Raw genomic sequence first — 17,168 nt, 5'->3', positions numbered from 1 at the left:
TCTACAATGTATTTCTTATGGAGCGAACTGTCAAAAACTGCTCGACTGCGAGTGCTCCATTGCTTTATTCGAAAATTAAAGTAGCCAAGCCTACTGCGTTGCATTAACCGTAGAGACAAATTCTGCGAACGGATCACGGTTTCACATTTCACAAAATCAATAGGGGTGGGAGGATGCGTGGACATTAGGGTGTAATATGGTTGTATGGAAAACAACAAAGTTGTCCAAATTTAGTGAGCATAGCAACTTTTCAGTTCTTTTTGGGGTCCTAAACAACTCCCTAAAGTTTGGGAACGATTGGTTAAGTTCCCACTTCGCCAAAAGCGATTCAATTTTGTATGTGAATTAATATGGGGAAAACCTTTTTTTTTGGATTTTAATATTTCAAATACCCACGTTTCACGCTATGCTAACTTGCTCATATCAAAAGATACAGCGAAAACTCATCTAGGACGTGTTTTTTGATCGAAAATCACGTTTTATACGAGTTTTGAGGATGCTGTATTTTCTTCCAGGAGCAAGTTAGCACCATACTCTCTTCGGGAAAGTTGTAGAGCACCTTTCAGAGCTACCGAATATAAATTCGGTCTTGATATAGCGTGAAACGTGGATTTTTTTAAATCTGAAATTTTAAAAATAAAATTTCCATCAATATATTTTCTCATGTAAAGAAATGCACAACATTTTTTTATATTACTTCATCACCAATTCTTATTTTTATTTACCTTCAAATTACACCACATTTACAAACTAGCCTTAAATTTTTCTTTTCCATCATTGTTTCACGAATATTATTGTTTGTATTATTCAAGTTTATCAAAGTGTAAAATAACCAAATACCAAACTCGACTGACACGTTTTAGATTCTAGATAATTTCGTCACTGGCTTGTTAGGGTGGAGCCCGATGATCTTTAAACTGTGGCGCGTGGATATCTTTTGATCTTGTTTTGAGTACTATTAGGTGGTGTATGTGTGCAGTGTGGCATCGTATTTTTTTTACATTCTTTCTAATTCATGCTGAAAATAATAACCATCGCGCTGTTGGCAGGGCTCACAATTGCTTTTGATTCGGATGCATTGCTCTCGCTTTGCCACAGAAACATTGCGGTACTGTGAATCTCTCTATTTTATCGGTATGAAAGCGTTCCTGGGTCGTTTTATGCAAACGTAGATGAGTTCGTCAAAAGAACGCGTGGAAAATGAGGAACGAGCTAGTTAACCTTATTTGACAAAGTCGGGATTCGCTTCGATCTTGTCCGAGAACTGCAAATGACTTTCGATGATCTGGAACAGTTCCTGGGGTGCCGGAATGCGGCCCGTTTCCAGCTTGGACCAAACCGGAACGTCGTTCAGCGCAATCTCGAACGCCCCGGACGATATGAGCTGCAAGAAGAGGTTTTGATTGAAGGTGTTTCTAAATTGAACTGAATTATGCGGGCTTTACCTGAGCCTCGATCATGTTGCCCAGGAAGAAGATCATCATGCAGGCGTACATTTTGTTTTCGGTGCACCAGCGCCACCAGGAGGGTGTGGCCGTCCGAAGGAATCCGAAAACGTCAAAGTTGGACATCAAGGCGATGATCATGAGCAGTTTTGTGACCAGCAGGACCTTCGAGAGGTACATGTTGAATCCTGGCGGATCGTAGTTGCCACCCTTGATCTGGATCTCCGGATACTTTTCGTGAATTATGTTGTAGTATTCATCAAAAGCCTTTCGGTAACCGCACGAATAGCTGTAAATATTTGATTAGCATTCCCGCGAGTAAGACAAACAATGAGTTATCAATCCAGAAAGATAACAGCAACGCTGCTGAGCTTACCAATAAAGGAAAGTCATGGTGGCCCCATAGCCGCCGACATTTTGGCTAAACTTGGTGATTGGGATCTCCTTCTCGGCACTTCCGGAGGCCGGAGCCAAGCTGAGCAGCACAGCGGCCACGCAGACTACCGTCAGCAGGGAGAAATGTTTCCGGCAAAACGCTGGTGCCCACATGATGATGATGGAAGTGCGGTGACCGTGACCACTTCAGTTGATTAGTTTCGTTTGACCCGCAAGGTACGCTCTGTTTGGTGGCACCCGCTAATTGGATTAAAACACCTGTGTTCTGTGATGGATCCCGGTAGTGTTGCAAAAATAGTTTCAAATGACGAGAGAAAATTTTTCAATGTTCGATTTTTGACACTGTTTTTTTTTTCCTTGGCTGAGCAGCGGTGACAGTTCACGCGGAGCCGATGTCATATCAGGTGATGGCCACAGTTGACTGCGGGAGTACATGATGAGACGGAAAAAATAATGTCGCTTTGAACAATGAAATATCACAGACGAATCGTTCGTGGAAAAACCGAAAGTCTAAAAATTGACGAATTTTCACATTTTTTACACGGTATTACGTACACTAGCAAATACATAGTTGTTTATGCTACATGTTGTAAAAAGAAGATTATTTCAGCACGAGTCGTAGATTTATCCCACATGGCGCTGACGATAAATACGACGAGTGCTGAAATAATCACGTCCTTAAAACAAATCCTGTCATTTTTAGGTACTTTTTTAACCAAAAATGACCTCTTGTTTTAACCCTATCTTTGAATTGGAGCATCATTTTAGTTCTCCTTTCCATTTGTCAATTCGTGCTTGCCATTTCATTAGGGCACATAACTTTTTAAAACAAGAGTGTGTCCTTTTCACACCATATGTAAACTGTCATTTAAGTGAAAGGGATACACCATTGTTTACGAAAGTTATGTGCCCTTTTGAAATGTTAGGGTCCTAGTTTCAAACGATTGACATTAAAGGTAAAGTTCATCAAATTCCATCATATGTTGGAAAAAATTGTTAGTAAGCTATCGAACAATTCTACGTAAAAATATTTTCGATGTTATTTAAATTGTTTTTGTAATTCAGAAACTACAAAAGGTATGTCACTTTTTGACATACAGTAGGGTGACAATAAAAAATCGACATCAGGGATACCCTCTGACTCGATTCCTTAGACAAAAATAAGTATCTGTAACCTTAAGCGTCACTTTTTGTCGTTGAAGTTTATATGGGGAAAATCGCAAAAATGTAGGTATACAGAAAAACATCGTTCCAGTATTTTTATACCAGGTGACGCGGGTCTCGCCCAAAATTGTCCAAGTGTGAGATTCTTGTAGGAAATTCAATTTCCTACAACTTTGCCGAAGGGTTTAAAACGATCCGAGTTTTTCGTGATTTTTGGTGTTTTTTAGTAAAAAGTATTTTCTCATATACTACCCATACACCCCTTATATATTTTCAAGTCTATAAGCCGATTTCTTTTCATCGCATTGCTAATAACTCATCAGGATCAACTCGGATCTTCTTGCACTCTCCGACAAAGTTGTAGAAAATTAAATTTCCAAGGAGAATCTCACACTTGGGCAATTCGTCAGCTGTGTGCTATCTTGTGACAACGACCATTTAGTACTTTTCGAGAAAATCGATTTTTAAAGTTTGATGATAAATATTTTCAAAACTATGAATGGTAGAGCCAAACTTTTTGAAGCAATCGGTTCGTATACTATCGCTTAACAAACGCTCCAAGTTTCAACTAATTTGGTTACACCAGTCAAAAGATACAGCAAATTATGTAATCAAAAATCTGAAAAGCACGTGTCACAAATGTGTTTCGAAAGTAAAATTGTACTACGTGTCACAAGTGTGCACAGAATTTCCATACAAACTAAACTAAGCTCAAATCAATAGTTTAACCGACTTAATCAGTATATTTTCAAAAACAAAAGATTGCATTGCCCTCAGAAAATGTGTATCAACATAAATTTGTGAAAAACAAGATAAATTTTCCACATTTTCCAACAACATGTATGACGTGTCACAAGTGTGCCCAATCATTTTGATGATAAATTGGTCTATGTCACAAGTGTGTATTGCGATATCCGGGAAACGGAAGCGAGTTTCCAAAATCGGGTTAATGCATCTTGTAGCGTTTGTTAAGTATAGTAAAACGTTATCATTGACTCATTTTCGACCAAAATGGTCTATGTCACAAGATAGCACACAGCTGACGAATTGTTGGCTAGACCTGCTGCAAAATCCTTAAGCAATGTTTTTCCCCATACATTTTCGCGATTTTCCCCATACAAACTTCAATGATAAAAAGCGACCCTTTGACCTTAATCGGTTTGGCTCAAAATTGGCACTTTAACTCATTATTTCCTAAAAATCTATCTCTTGCGATTTTCCGAAATTTTCATTTTTTTTGTCACCCTGCTGCGCAGGCTCAACTCGAAGGGAAGCATTAAGTTTGGGGTCCCCAGAAAAACATCTAGAGTTTTTTTTTGAAAAAGTCCTATAAACTATTGTCTTTCATATGTTTATAGGACCAATTTAAAAAAAACTAGACATTCAATTTAATTTTTTCAAAAATATTAGTACAGGGCCGAATTTCTCCAAAGTTTGTATGGAGAATTAGGTCGGTTTGTCGTTTTTGCATACACTGCCGTTCTACGCATAATTGTCCCATGTCATTTTTGGACGATTGTGACTTTTTAACATTTTTAAGTTTAGTTTGTCGTGTACTTTAAGAAAAACACATAAAATCGGGTACTTTGTTCGGAAACTCATTGAAAACAACATCAAGTCTGTTTGTCCCATCGTTAAACTTCTACGCATAATTGTCCCACCAAGTATTTTCTTATACGGAATCATTAGTTTTATGTAGCATTATGCCGTGTTTACCTGTTGTTTAGCAAGAGGATCACAAATAAGAGTGATACACTGCTAACTGGGGCAATTAGGGACACATAGGGCGAATAGGAACCCACGGGACAATTATGCGTAGAAACACAGATATCGATCGAAAAATTTCAATCGCGTTTTTCTCAGTTGCACTTTTTCGAACATGGGACAATTATGCGTAGAACGGCAGTACAGGCAAAAAAATCCCGAATGACCTCTCTAGGTTAAAGTCACGTTAATAAAATAAACAACTTCTTTGTCATATTGGTCATGTCGTGGCCGCATTACAACCAGCTGATGCACCTTTTCATTAAATCGTTTCTTAGTAAATGAAAACTAAATTATTTTTTATTTTATTTTATTGATTTCTCTCAAGTTTAACACATAATCTGTCGCTTCTTTACAATATCAATTTGCATATTATTACTACAGTTTCGCAGTTACGGAAGCGGCTCGGCTGGAGCAAGGATTCAAGAAACCAGGGAAATATATTCACGGAAAGTTAAATAGTTTTGGCAGTTCCATGACCAACTGTAGTCCCTAGGAAAGTATTCTTCTGATTTCCTACATACATCTTAACCTGCAAACGTACTGTTTTCCCTTTTTTGGTATTATTGTCTGTATTAGGTTTAGCACGCACATAATTTAAGTTCATACGTTAGTTATCATAATTTTAACCTGTGTTCGAAAATAACTAAATTCGATTTCTATTCTGTACAGCATTCGTTGTTCAGACACTGGAATTTTATTATAGCTTATAGGAAAAACATGCTTTCGAATTTAAAAGAAAATGGTGGCAGTTTATACTCGGAAGAATGTCGATTTGTCGCAAAATGGCACACTTAGCAGTACACAGCATTCATCGCTGACAACAGGGATTTGGAACCTTACAATTCTAAAAAAAAAACTAGGCGCATACATCACTTAACCACTGTTACGGTTTCGCTGTCGGCTTCCCGGCCTAATTCGCCGTCTCGGAGGCTGCGGCGGTGGTGGCGGGTAGTACGGCTTCTGGACGGTCGCAATGTCCGGACGACGAAGCGCCGACGCGCTGATGCCACCATCCGAGAGAACCCGCAGGAATCCGGCCTTGCGGCGGCAAACTATGCACCTACGGGATAAGACAAATTGGTCAGTTATAGTTGATCTCACTCGGTACAGGATACTCTTTACGAACCTGCTAATCTTGCTGGTTTGATCGGCCTTGAGCGTTTGCTGCTTCGGCTGGTTGAACTCTTCGCCATCCTCGATGATCGTCAGCCAGAACGAGGTGATACCGTCGTAGAAGTTACACGTTCCATGGCCGTGACACTCGATCACCGGTTGGGCGCGGAACTCTTCCAAGCAGGAACCAGGTGACGTCAGGTCCATACCGAAGCCTCCGCTGTTGTCGGTGGTGTGCTGAAAATGACAAATATCGTTTAAAAATGCTCAGATTGAGACATTTGAGACTCACCATTACGTAACTGTATCCGATCCACAATTCTTCCCAGCCTCCGGGACAGTCAGGAATTGCCATGGTTTGGCTATGGACAGCGATGACTCGTGTAGTGGTTTCGCACACGGAACATCTCGAAATGTACTGGGCGACCTCGCGGGACTTCATCGGTGCCATAGACATCGGCATGGGTTCTGGAGAGGCCAGCCAAATGCTGTCGTCGTTATTCGTGGCATAATTACAGACGTTGTTGATGTCACAGAACAGGTACGGCATGGTGCTGAACTTGCGCATGCATGACCCGGCAGAGCCTAGATCTTGTCCCACAGAACGGCTACTTCCAATAACGCTCACCAGCGAATAACCATCCCACAGTTTGATGGTATTCAACGGGCAGTCCGGAATGTGGACGGTCTGTGAGTGTTTGGTGAAAATGTATCCACGGCTCTTTGGCGGTGGTGGAGGAGGAGCTGGATCACCAATCTCTCCTCTAATTCCGGGATATCCGTCCAAACCATCGCGTCCTGGAGCTCCTTGGAAACCTCTCTCTCCCTTGAAACCCATCTGACCTTCTTCACCATCAAGTCCTTGTAATCCTCGCTCGCCCTTCAATCCAATGAGTCCAGGGTAGCCTGGAAGTCCCATATCTCCTTCATCTCCTGGTGCTCCCTTATTTCCGGGAACTCCGCGTTCACCAGGCTGATTTGGTCGCCAGTCATCCAAAGGAATCGGATCTCCTCGTTCACCTTTGACTCCTTTAAGTCCCAGTCTGCCGTAGTATCCATCTTCTCCAACATCTCCGAATTCACCCTTGATACCTGGGAATCCTCGCATGCCAGGTCGTCCTGGAAGACCAACTTCACCGACGAATCCTAGTGGGCCGGGCATTCCGTCGAGGCCGATCAAACCATCATCTCCGGCTACGCCCTTTAGACCACGCAACGAGATTCCAATGCTTCCCGAGAGACCCTTTTCACCAGGAGCTCCAGACATTCCTTGAGGACCGGGGAGTCCAGGCAATCCTTCCAAGCCAGGAGCGCCTTCGAATCCAACTTCACCCTTAATGCCCTTGAAGGCTCCGCTGACCATTCCAACTTCTCCCCGTGGACCTGGCGGACCATCATCTCCGTAATCTCCGGGAGCTCCCTTACTGCCGCGTAGGCCAAGACGTCCCGGGAAGCCATCATAGCCGGATTCTCCTTGATCTCCCTGTTCTGGTCGAATGTCCAGTGTACCACGTGGACCTTTGTAGCCACGGTCTCCTTGTTGTCCCTTCAGTCCATCCAAACCATTCCTTCCTGCAAAACCGGGTTCTCCTCGAAGACCAGGCTCTCCTTTCGTGCCGGGATATCCAATTCGTCCCTTGACTCCTTGTATGCCAGGCATTCCTTCCGGGCCAGGGAATCCTGAATCGCCACGATCTCCCTTCGCTGGTGATCTGAAGATAAGCTCTCCTGGTAAACCTTTGAAGCCTGGATCACCCAACATGCCTTCAATTCCTGGTAGACCGATACGGCCGATGTCTCCGCGTTCACCCTTGTCTCCAACGAATCCAACATATCCAAAGTCTCCCTCTTCGCCTTGTTCTCCTCTGCTTCCGGAGAGTCCTCGCAATCCCGGTAATCCACGGAGACCATCCTTTCCACGTCGTCCTGGAATACCTGGATATCCATCGCGTCCCTTATCACCTTGGATGCCTTTCGAACCGAACCTTCCTTCGTCACCGCGTTCGCCCTTTAATCCCGGAAGCCCAGAACGGCCGTTGAATCCTGGTGCTCCCTTAGGACCTTTGAGTCCAGGGGTGCCGTCGATCACATTTCCAGCTTCACCTTCTTCGCCCTTCATGCCAAACAGACCAGGCATACCGTCCAATCCTGGTGGTCCGCGAAGTCCAAAAATTCCCGGTTCTCCTTTATGGCCGCTGAACGAACCAGATCCCTTGGGACCTCTCACGCCAGCGAAACCTTCGTCACCACGTTCTCCCTTGGTTCCGTTACGACCAAATCTTCCAGGGAAACCAATATCACCAAGGTCGCCAATTTCGCCCTTTTCACCCCGCAGGCCAACCAAGCCACGTCGACCGGTCAAACCGATATTTCCTTGATCTCCTACTTCACCCCGTTCACCTTGGTCGCCTTCTCCGCCCATATATCCGTGGATGCCTCGTAAACCTGGCTCACCAGGTTCTCCATCATCTCCTGCAAATCCAGGAAGCCCGTCTCTACCAGTGTCGCCAATCTCTCCCTTGGGTCCAGAAGGTCCTTCTATTCCTGGTTCACCCCGTTCTCCTTTGTCACCATAGGGCGCAGTTCTTCCAGGGGTTCCATCAGCACCAGGTGCACCCCTGTCACCATAAATAAAATCTCCGACCATACCCTTGTTTCCAGGTAATCCAATTCTCCCCATCACGCCATCGTCGCCCTTTTCACCTTTTGGACCGGTAATACCAGGAGCACCGCGATAACCTTCCATTCCTTTGAATCCTTTGTCTCCGAACTCTCCGAAATAACCCGCTTCACCCTCTTCTCCCTTTTCGCCGAACAACACGGCCCGTCCGGGGTCACCTCTTTGACCTTTCAAACCGGGCAATCCGGGAGGGCCGTCGACGCCGGGCATACCGGGAAAACCATCTTCACCTTGCAGACCATGATCACCGATAATGCCAAAGTATCCCTTGTATCCAATCGGACCCTGAATGCTGTCACCGACCGATCCCTGGACACCTGGGGCGCCTCTGAAACCTTCATCTCCAATTTCTCCACGATAGCCGGGCTCACCAAAAGGTCCTTCGTCGCCGAAGTCTCCCCGTACGCCCTTATCGCCCGTTATGAGGTAGTCAAACTCAGCTGTGGCACCTCGCTCACCGCGATCTCCCTGATCTCCTCGCTCGCCTGGAGTACCGCTGTAAAGAAATTGTATGTAATTGGATTTTGATTTGATTTGTCGCTTCCAAACTTACTCATCTCCCGGAGGACCTTGCGATCCCTTCAGCCCCCACATGTTGTAGGCGTTGTACACTGCATTTCTGCCATGAACTCCGTCCCGACCAGGTAGACCAGGATCACCATCACGACCTCGCAAACCGGGACTGCCATCGTCTCCGAAGAGACCTTGCTCGCCAGGGAAGCCGCGTTCGCCCGGTTCTCCAGCCAATCCCACGTCTCCTTGCTGACCTTGCAGACCGAACATGCCCATCTCACCCTTATCTCCCGGGAAGTGCACCATGTTGCCCACGCGGATGACCTCTCCTTTCGCTCCCTTCATACCTGGCCGACCTGGTTCGCCGTTTTCTCCAGGATTTCCTAAAATCGTAGTGATGTTTGTAATGTGAGCTTGCATGGTGATTCAAGACTGTTCTCACCTTGAAGTCCTGGAATTCCCTGTGGTCCAGGTTTACCAGGTCCGCCCTTCAAGCCTCGTGGTCCTGGCAAGCCTCGATTGCCATCGAATCCTTCCCATCCGGGCCTACCAATGTCACCTCCCTCACCCTTGATGCCCCTGGGTCCAGGAGGACATATTCCACAGTCTTCACCACGGAAACCTCTATCTCCTTTTGAGCCATCATACCCATTCCAGCCCGCTTCTCCCGGAGGACCCTGCATGCCAGGAATTCCGTCTGGTCCGGGTGGACCGGTAATGTTGTATCCAATTCCTGGTAGACCTTTATCGCCCGTTATGCCGATTTCACCTTGGTCACCCTTGTCGCCGTATTCTCCGTTAAGTCCTGGCAATCCAGATTCTCCCTTTTCGCCAAGAATGCTTCTGCCGGGATATCCCTTGGGACCTTTAGTACCCGCTGGACCAGAAACTCCACGAGGGCCTACTTGACCACGAGGTCCACTTTCACCGTCGTCGCCACGCTGTCCAGCAATCGTTGTGCCTTTCTTACCACGTGGTCCATCAATACCTGGATCACCAGGAGGACCCTGCAAACCCATGAGACCACGTCTGCCTGGATTGCCAGGGATTCCTCCCAAGCCTTGGTTGCCGGCAGCGCCTACGTCTCCTTGTGGTCCTACTGGGCCGATAACAATTGGTGCCAGATTTGGATCGTATAATCCGGGCGGTCCTCGGACACCTTGCGTTCCGGGCAATCCAGAACGACCATCGTCACCGGGTTCACCCTTATCTCCAAGTTCTCCGTCTCTACCAGCGAATCCTGGAGCACCTTTTTCACCCTTTTCTCCGGAAGGTCCAGGTGGACCATCCTTTCCTTGCTTTCCACGGTCTCCAACGTTACCTTCTTCGCCCTTGAAGCCCTTGAGGCCACGCTCACCGTAACCACCGGTATCTCCTTTTCGGCCTGGAATACCCGGCAGACCGTCCGCTCCGTTATCACCCTTCGGACCACTGATACCCTTGTTGACAGTTGAGTTCTTGCTCGAAAAGTAGTACAGCGGTTCACCAGGTTCTCCGGGCTCTCCAGGACAGAACGGAATGGATGCTTCCCCCTCGTCACCTAGTTCTCCTTTCGGGCCTACTGCGCCATCTATACCGTTGATGCCATCGATTCCGGGCAATCCACGGTTACCCTTGAATCCGTCGGCACCTGTTATTCCGGGTCTTCCTGATTCGCCTATCGAACCCTTCGTTCCCTTGGAGTTGATACCTCCCTCGCCTGAGTCTCCGCGAAAACCGATAGGTCCCTGCAAACCTGGTTGACCACGGTCTCCTGGCCAGCCAGGCATACCCGGAATTCCCATTGCACCGTCGGTTCCGTTGCACCCGTCAATTCCTCGAGGGCCCCTCGGTCCATCATCACCCGGCAGACCCTGGAATGGTCTCAATTGTAAACCAAACTCTTAATGAGTCGCAAATTTCTCACTTACCGGAATTCCCGGATATCCAACCGGTCCACGAGGTCCGGTATCACCCTGAAAGTGTAACACTTTATTAAGCAACTCTTCAAATATTCAACTTATCGCTCTCCGATTCTCACCCGGTAACCCTTGTCGCCCGTGGAACCAAATTCACCGCGGACACCTCGCTCTCCGGAATAACCCGGAGGTCCGTCAAAGCCAATGTCACCGGGAAGACCGGCCGCTCCCGGCACGCCATGTGGTCCAATCTGTCCGGGGGCTCCCTTCAGTCCCTTGCAGTCACATTCCGTTCGGTTGCAGACCTGTGGTGGGAAAAGAAAAGAAGAACATGGCTTGAGCGGAAGTGGCTTTGATGTCGGTGTAGGTGTGGGTATTTGGGATCGTGAAAAAAAATTTGAAATTTTCCGGGCCATTCTAGTATGGCGTCCGGTTGAGGTTCACGCTCGTTTGACCTACATAACTGCACTGTTTATGCTGGAGTTGGGTCGGATCTCACCGCGAGAATTACAAAATCGAGAAGCATTCGTGCATCATTCAGTCGCGTGGAATCAACCTCTGCCAGCGAAAGACGAGCATGATTTGAATGAGATTTTATCGATTTTCAACTTTAATTAAACAGACGGATACGCTCGGTGCGTTGTCTGATTTATTTTTCGTACCCCGCGGAATACAGTTTGGTTAGATAAATAATTTTGCGGTGGAAGAGTGATTTAATGAGAGCTGAGAATATCGGTAATCGGAACAGGAACATCATTTTTTTATTTAAATAATTTTGATTCATTGTAAATATGTTTCAAAACCTTGCAAATCAAGACTAAAAACTTTATAGAATATTTAATATCTTAAAATTTGGAAATAGATAATCATATTTCAAAGTATTATGGTACTAATTCCTGCAAAAGAGGAAAAAGTTGACATTATAGATGACGACCAACAGGATTCGAACCGCCGACGGATTGTGAGTCCAGTGAAAAACCTCATAAAACTATTAGCTTTGTAATCTTTATTAATTGTTCTAATACAGGAAAATATAGAAAATGAAAATACAGTCCAGGCTCGATTCTCCGAAGGCCTCGGAAAAAAATCACTTTGGAGAATCGAATCAAGAAAAATAAAAAGTTTTGCTGACTCTTCCTTTGTTATTTATCCCTGCGCGGATAGTGGAGCCGCATGGCAGTTTGTCAACCGGAAACCACATGCGTACACGTGTCCCTTGCGCGTGTGGTACAGCAACAACATTTTATTACCACCCACCCAGCAAGTCCGAGCTTCAGTGTGCTCCATTTATTAGCAAGCAGTGTAGTGTACTATGTTGTGATAAGAGCCTCGACTAAGTCGACAGCGGATGTCCAAACAAAGACAGCACACACTTCCTGATTGTTGTCTTGGGCGGGAGGGGGAATGCTTCAAAGTACCGGAAGTAGCTTGGAAAAGTGGTAAAAACTAGCTCTGATGAGCAAATTAATCATTAAACTAAAAGTGGTCTAGACAGCGCGGCTATCCCTAACGAGCCATCGCAGTGAAAGCAACCGCGGAAGAAGACACCATGTTCTAGATATGAATTCTGCTGACGCCGATGGTCGATCACCCTGAGTGGTTCCTGATAGAAAAATCTCCAGACTCAGCATCACACAAGAACTGCAGTTAATTAAAAGAGATGCGACTTTTCGCTTCGTCGGCCATCCTCAATGGATTATATAACAACAAACAAAGATGCGATCATCTTGCCTTTAACATCAGCTCAGTGGGCGGGATCTCCGGGGTTTGACCGGATTGCGAAACGGTCTTGGCTGTTCTTAAAACGTGTTTGGTTTTATGACATGCGGAAGCCGTCTACAGATATTAAGCAGACGACTCGTATGCTGAACGAGAACACTGCTAGGAGGATAGCGTCGAAATCCAGAAGAAATGCAAAGAATGCCGGTTTGCACCAGATCTTTGCGCGACGCGACCACTTGCCACAGTTAATCATCCGCGAGTGCAGGGAGACAAACGAGTTGCAGTTTCTGTGTTACTCGCCTGAATCATGAATGAAGTCAGTGTTTCAGCGTTGCAACTGAGCAATTCTCTACGAAATCGGTCTTTTTTCTTCAATTTTAATTTTTGTATTTTTTAATCCGGCTGAAACTTTTTTGGTGCCTTCGGTATGCCCAAAGAAGCCATTTTGCATCATTAGTTTGTCCATATAATTTTCCATACAAATTCGGCAGCTGTCCATACAAAAATGATGTATGAAAATTCAAAAATCTGTATCTTTTGAAGGAATTTTTTGATCGATTTGGTGTCTTCGGCAAAGTTGTAGGTATGGATACGGACTACACTGGAAAAAATAATACACGGTAAAAAAAAATTTGGTGATTTTTTTATTTAACTTTTTATCACTAAAACTTGATTTACAAAAAAACACTATTTTTTATTTTTTTTATTTTTTGATATGTTTTAGAAGACATAAAATGCCAACTTTTCAGAAATTTCCAGGTTGTGCAAAAAATCACTGACCGAGTTATGAATTTTTTAATCAATACTGATTTTTTCAAAAAATCGAAATTTTGGTCGTAAAAATTTTTCAACTTCATTTTTCGATGTAAAATCAAATTTGCAATCAAAAAGTACTTTACTAAAATTTTGATAAAGTGCACCGTTTTCAAGTTATAGCCATATTTAAGTGACTTTTTTGAAAATAGTCGCAGTTTTTCATTTTTTTTAAATTAGTGCACATGTTTGCCCAGTTTTGAAAAAAATATTTTTGAAAAGCTGAGAAAATTCTCTATATTTTGCTTATTTGGACTTTGTTGATACGACCTTTAGTTGCTGAGATATTGCAATGCAAAGGTTTAAAAACAGGAAAATTGATGTTTTCTAAGTTTCACCCACACAACCCACCATTTTCTATCGTCAATATCTCAGCAACTAATGGTCCGATTTTCAATGTTAATATATGAAACATTTGTGAAATTTTCCGATCTCTTCGAAAAAAATATTTTTGGAATTTTCAAATCAAGACTAACATTTCACAAAGGCCAAACATTCACTATTACGCCCTTTGAAAATGATTGTCTTGATTTGAAAATTCCAAAAATATTTTTTTCGAAAAGATCGGAAAATTTCACAATTGTTTCATATATTAACATTGAAAATCGGACCATTAGTTGCTGAGATATTGACGATAGAAAATGGTGGGTTGTTTGGGTGAAACTTAGAAAACATCAAATTTCCTGTTTTTAAACCTTTGCATTGCAATATCTCAGCAACTAAAGGTCGTATCAACAAAAACCAAAGAAGCAAAATATAGAGAATTTTCTCAGCTTTTCAAAAATATTTTATTCAAAACTGAGCAAACATGTGCACTAATTTAAAAAAAATGAAAAACTGTGCGAACTATTTTTCAAAAAAAAAAGTCACTTAAATATGCTATAACTAGAAACGCGTGCACTTATCAAAATTTTAGTAAATTACTTTTTGATTGCAAATTTGATTTTACATCGAAAAATGAAGTTGAAAAATTTTTACGACCAAAATTTCGATTTTTTGAAAAAATCAGTATTGATTAAAAAATTCATAACTCGGTCAGTGATTTTTTGCACAACCTGGAAATTTCTGAAAAGTTGGCATATTATGCCTTCTAAAACATATCAAAAAATAAAAAAAATTAAAAATAGTGTTTTTTTGTAAATCAAGTTTTAGTGATAAAAAGTTAAATAAAAAAATCACCAAATTTTTTTTACCGTGTATTATTTTTTTCCAGTGTAGTCCGTATCCATACCTACAACTTTGCCGAAGACACCAAATCGATCAAAAAATTCCTTCAAAATATACAGATTTTTGAATTTTCATACATCATTTTTGTATGGACAGCTGCCGAATTTGTATGGAAAATTATATGGACAAACTAATGATGCAAAATGGCTTCTTTGGGCATACCGAAGGCACCAAAAAAGTTTCAGTCGGATTAAAAAATACAAAAAAAATCGAATGACCGAAATCCTAGAGAACTGCTCAACTGTAAGATTTAGTTGCTTTGACATTACTGTCCGAAATTCGTTATAAAAACATTGATGCATTTTTACACCCAAACGAAAACTCAGGCAATGGATGCCAATTTCACAACTCGACATTTTTCTAGTTGATGACAGAAAACGTTTCAGTTTCTTCAAGGTATGATTTGAGCATCTTGAACACGCTCTAGGTAATTGGCCTAATTGAATCCAAGCGAATTCTCTGCCAATAAATAGAATTGTAAATTTTGGAATTATCTCAAACAACCATGCGCACCCCCTTATTAGATAAACTTGGGTGGGCATGGTTGCTTAACCCTCTTCAACCCAATACCGCCTTTAGACGAACTTCGATTTAAAAACGTTTCTTAATCCACCATTAGGTGGTTGGTGCCTTCCTCACATTTACAAAGTAATAATAAAAATAAGTTTAAGAAAAAATATATACCTGATACAGACTTTTCCAGAAAACATGCAGACTCTCTTTTGAAGCAATGTGGCAACCGGGCGTTTCGCATCTGGCGCGACTCTCGCACGTAAACAAAAGGACCCGGTCTTTTGAGGTTATGCAAAAAAATACCCTTTTTTGTAGATACAAATATCTTTTTCTTAGCACAACTTTTTAAATACTTTACTAAACAGTATAAATTTTAATAGGGTCTTATTGGACCCCAAAACGAATCGAATGAGGCTGACCCGGCCAAAATCGGTTCAGCCAGTTCTGAGAAAATCGTGTGGAAAAAAAAATCATGACTAACATTTGTTCAGAATTTGATTCTGAGTCGATATGTATACGTGAAGGTATATCTAGAAGGTAAATTTAAGAAGTTCAATTTTCGAGTGATTTTATAGCCTTACCTCAGTGAGGTGAGGAAGGCAAAAATCACCAAAAATCCATTTTCAACAAATTTTTGTCTTTAAAAAGCAGGGTTAGATTAGATTAGATTAAAAAGCATTTGAAAGAAGAACTCTTAAAATTTTAGGAAAATTATGAGTTGGAAGTTGTACTTGTTTTATGTGACTTTGCCAATGTTTTTAAAAATATCATTTTTAAGGGGTCAACTTTGCCTGTGTTTTTTACTAACATTTCCTATATTTTAAGAAAAAAGAAGTATGCAGTAATTTTACGCAATTTTTCAAATTTCATAGCAGAAAATGTGAAAAACAAGCAAAACTTTGAAAAAGTGACATGAAAAAATTAGATAGGAAAAATATAATGATAGAAAGTGGTAGAATATACCAAATACTACCGAAAACATACATAAACTAAACAAGCTAAATGCAAATTAAAATACTAAAAATGAATCAAGAAAAACATAAAACAAGAGAAATAAAGTTTTTCGTAGAACAAAAGTTGTTCAAAATAACCTCCTAAACACGAAAAAAATAAAAAAAATCGGAAAAATTTGGCCACTAGAGGGTTAACGAATGAACACATTTGTTTTGATGGTGTGAGTTGGTAGCATTATTCTTTCAATTTGGGACTGAGCCCTATATGCATTTTGAGAGAACAATTCTCTCGACTCTGAATTGAGGGTGTACCCAAAATTTACAATTTTATGTATTGCCAGAGAATCCACTAAAATTCAATTCTGTCGATTGGAGCACGTTCAGGGAGCCCACATTTATCATTGTGTTACCAACCATTGCACCATTGAGTGTCAGTTAATTAAGAGCAATTCTCTGAGATTTCGGCCATTCGATTTTTTTTGTGTTTTTTAATCCGGTTGAAACTTTTTTGGTGCCTTCGGTATGCCCAAAGAAGCCATTTTGCATCATTAGTTTGTCCATATAATTTTCCATACAAATTTGGCAGCTGTCCATACAAAAATGATATATGAAAATTCAAAAATCTGTACCTTTTGAAGGAATTTTTTGATCGATTTGGTGTCTTCGGCAAAGTTGTAGGTATGGATAAGGACTACACTGAAAAAAAAATGAATCGAATCAACACTATTTTTTCAAAAAATCGAAATATTGGTCGCACAAATTTTTCAACTTCATTTTTCGATGTAAAATCAAATTTGCAATCAAAAAGTACTTCAGTGAAATTTTCATAAAGTGCACCGTTTTCAAGTTATAGCCATTTTTAGGTAACTTTTTTGAAAATAGTCGCAGTTTTTCATTTTTTTTAATTAGTGCACATGTTTGCCCACTTTTGAAAAAAAAAGTAAAAAAAAAAATAGTCGCAGTT

The 17,168-nt window shown here is 42.1% G+C and overlaps 2 protein-coding genes across 2 annotated transcripts in view; both read right to left on the bottom strand.

Moving 5' to 3' along the window:
• Positions 1-1,076: 1,076 nt before the first annotated feature.
• Positions 1,077-2,209, bottom strand: LOC120415490 (thioredoxin reductase-like selenoprotein T homolog CG3887). The gene is made up of 3 exons (XM_039577058.2): positions 1,822-2,209; positions 1,446-1,734; positions 1,077-1,384 (listed from the first exon to the last, which is right to left on the bottom strand). The coding sequence occupies exons 1-3, from the start codon at positions 1,992-1,994 to the stop codon at positions 1,223-1,225; spliced, it is 624 nt and encodes a 207-aa protein (XP_039432992.1). The 5' UTR covers positions 1,995-2,209; the 3' UTR covers positions 1,077-1,222.
• Positions 2,210-5,062: 2,853 nt separating this feature from the next.
• Positions 5,063-17,168, bottom strand: part of LOC120415454 (collagen alpha-1(IV) chain) — a 66,396-nt gene continuing 54,290 nt past the window's right edge. Inside the window, exons 2-8 of the mRNA XM_039576999.2 lie at positions 11,099-11,281; positions 10,989-11,033; positions 9,521-10,931; positions 9,119-9,461; positions 6,178-9,061; positions 5,899-6,122; positions 5,063-5,832 (exon numbers count right to left, since the gene is read on the bottom strand). Of these exons, the coding sequence (XP_039432933.1) occupies positions 5,646-5,832; positions 5,899-6,122; positions 6,178-9,061; positions 9,119-9,461; positions 9,521-10,931; positions 10,989-11,033; positions 11,099-11,281 (5,277 nt within the window). The 3' untranslated portion in view covers positions 5,063-5,645. The remainder of the gene's footprint in view (positions 5,833-5,898; positions 6,123-6,177; positions 9,062-9,118; positions 9,462-9,520; positions 10,932-10,988; positions 11,034-11,098; positions 11,282-17,168) is intronic.

Source organism: Culex pipiens, chromosome 2 (assembly GCF_016801865.2).
Source record: "Culex pipiens pallens isolate TS chromosome 2, TS_CPP_V2, whole genome shotgun sequence".
In the NCBI taxonomy this organism is placed as follows: Eukaryota; Metazoa; Arthropoda; class Insecta; order Diptera; family Culicidae; genus Culex; species Culex pipiens.
The sequence above is the reverse complement of the archived record's forward strand: the minus strand, read 5'-3'. Positions and strand labels throughout refer to the sequence as shown.

Excerpts from the sequence above, each read along its gene's own strand:
- LOC120415490 (XM_039577058.2), bottom strand. The coding sequence starts at position 1,994 with ATGTGGGCACCAGCGTTTTGCCGGAAACATTTCTCCCTGCTGACGGTA. Across the intron at positions 1,735-1,821 it reads ACCATGACTTTCCTTTATTG|CTATTCGTGCGGTTACCGAA; the intron begins GTAAGCTCAGCA and ends AAATATTTACAG. Across the intron at positions 1,385-1,445 it reads GCAACATGATCGAGGCTCAG|CTCATATCGTCCGGGGCGTT; the intron begins GTAAAGCCCGCA and ends CTCTTCTTGCAG.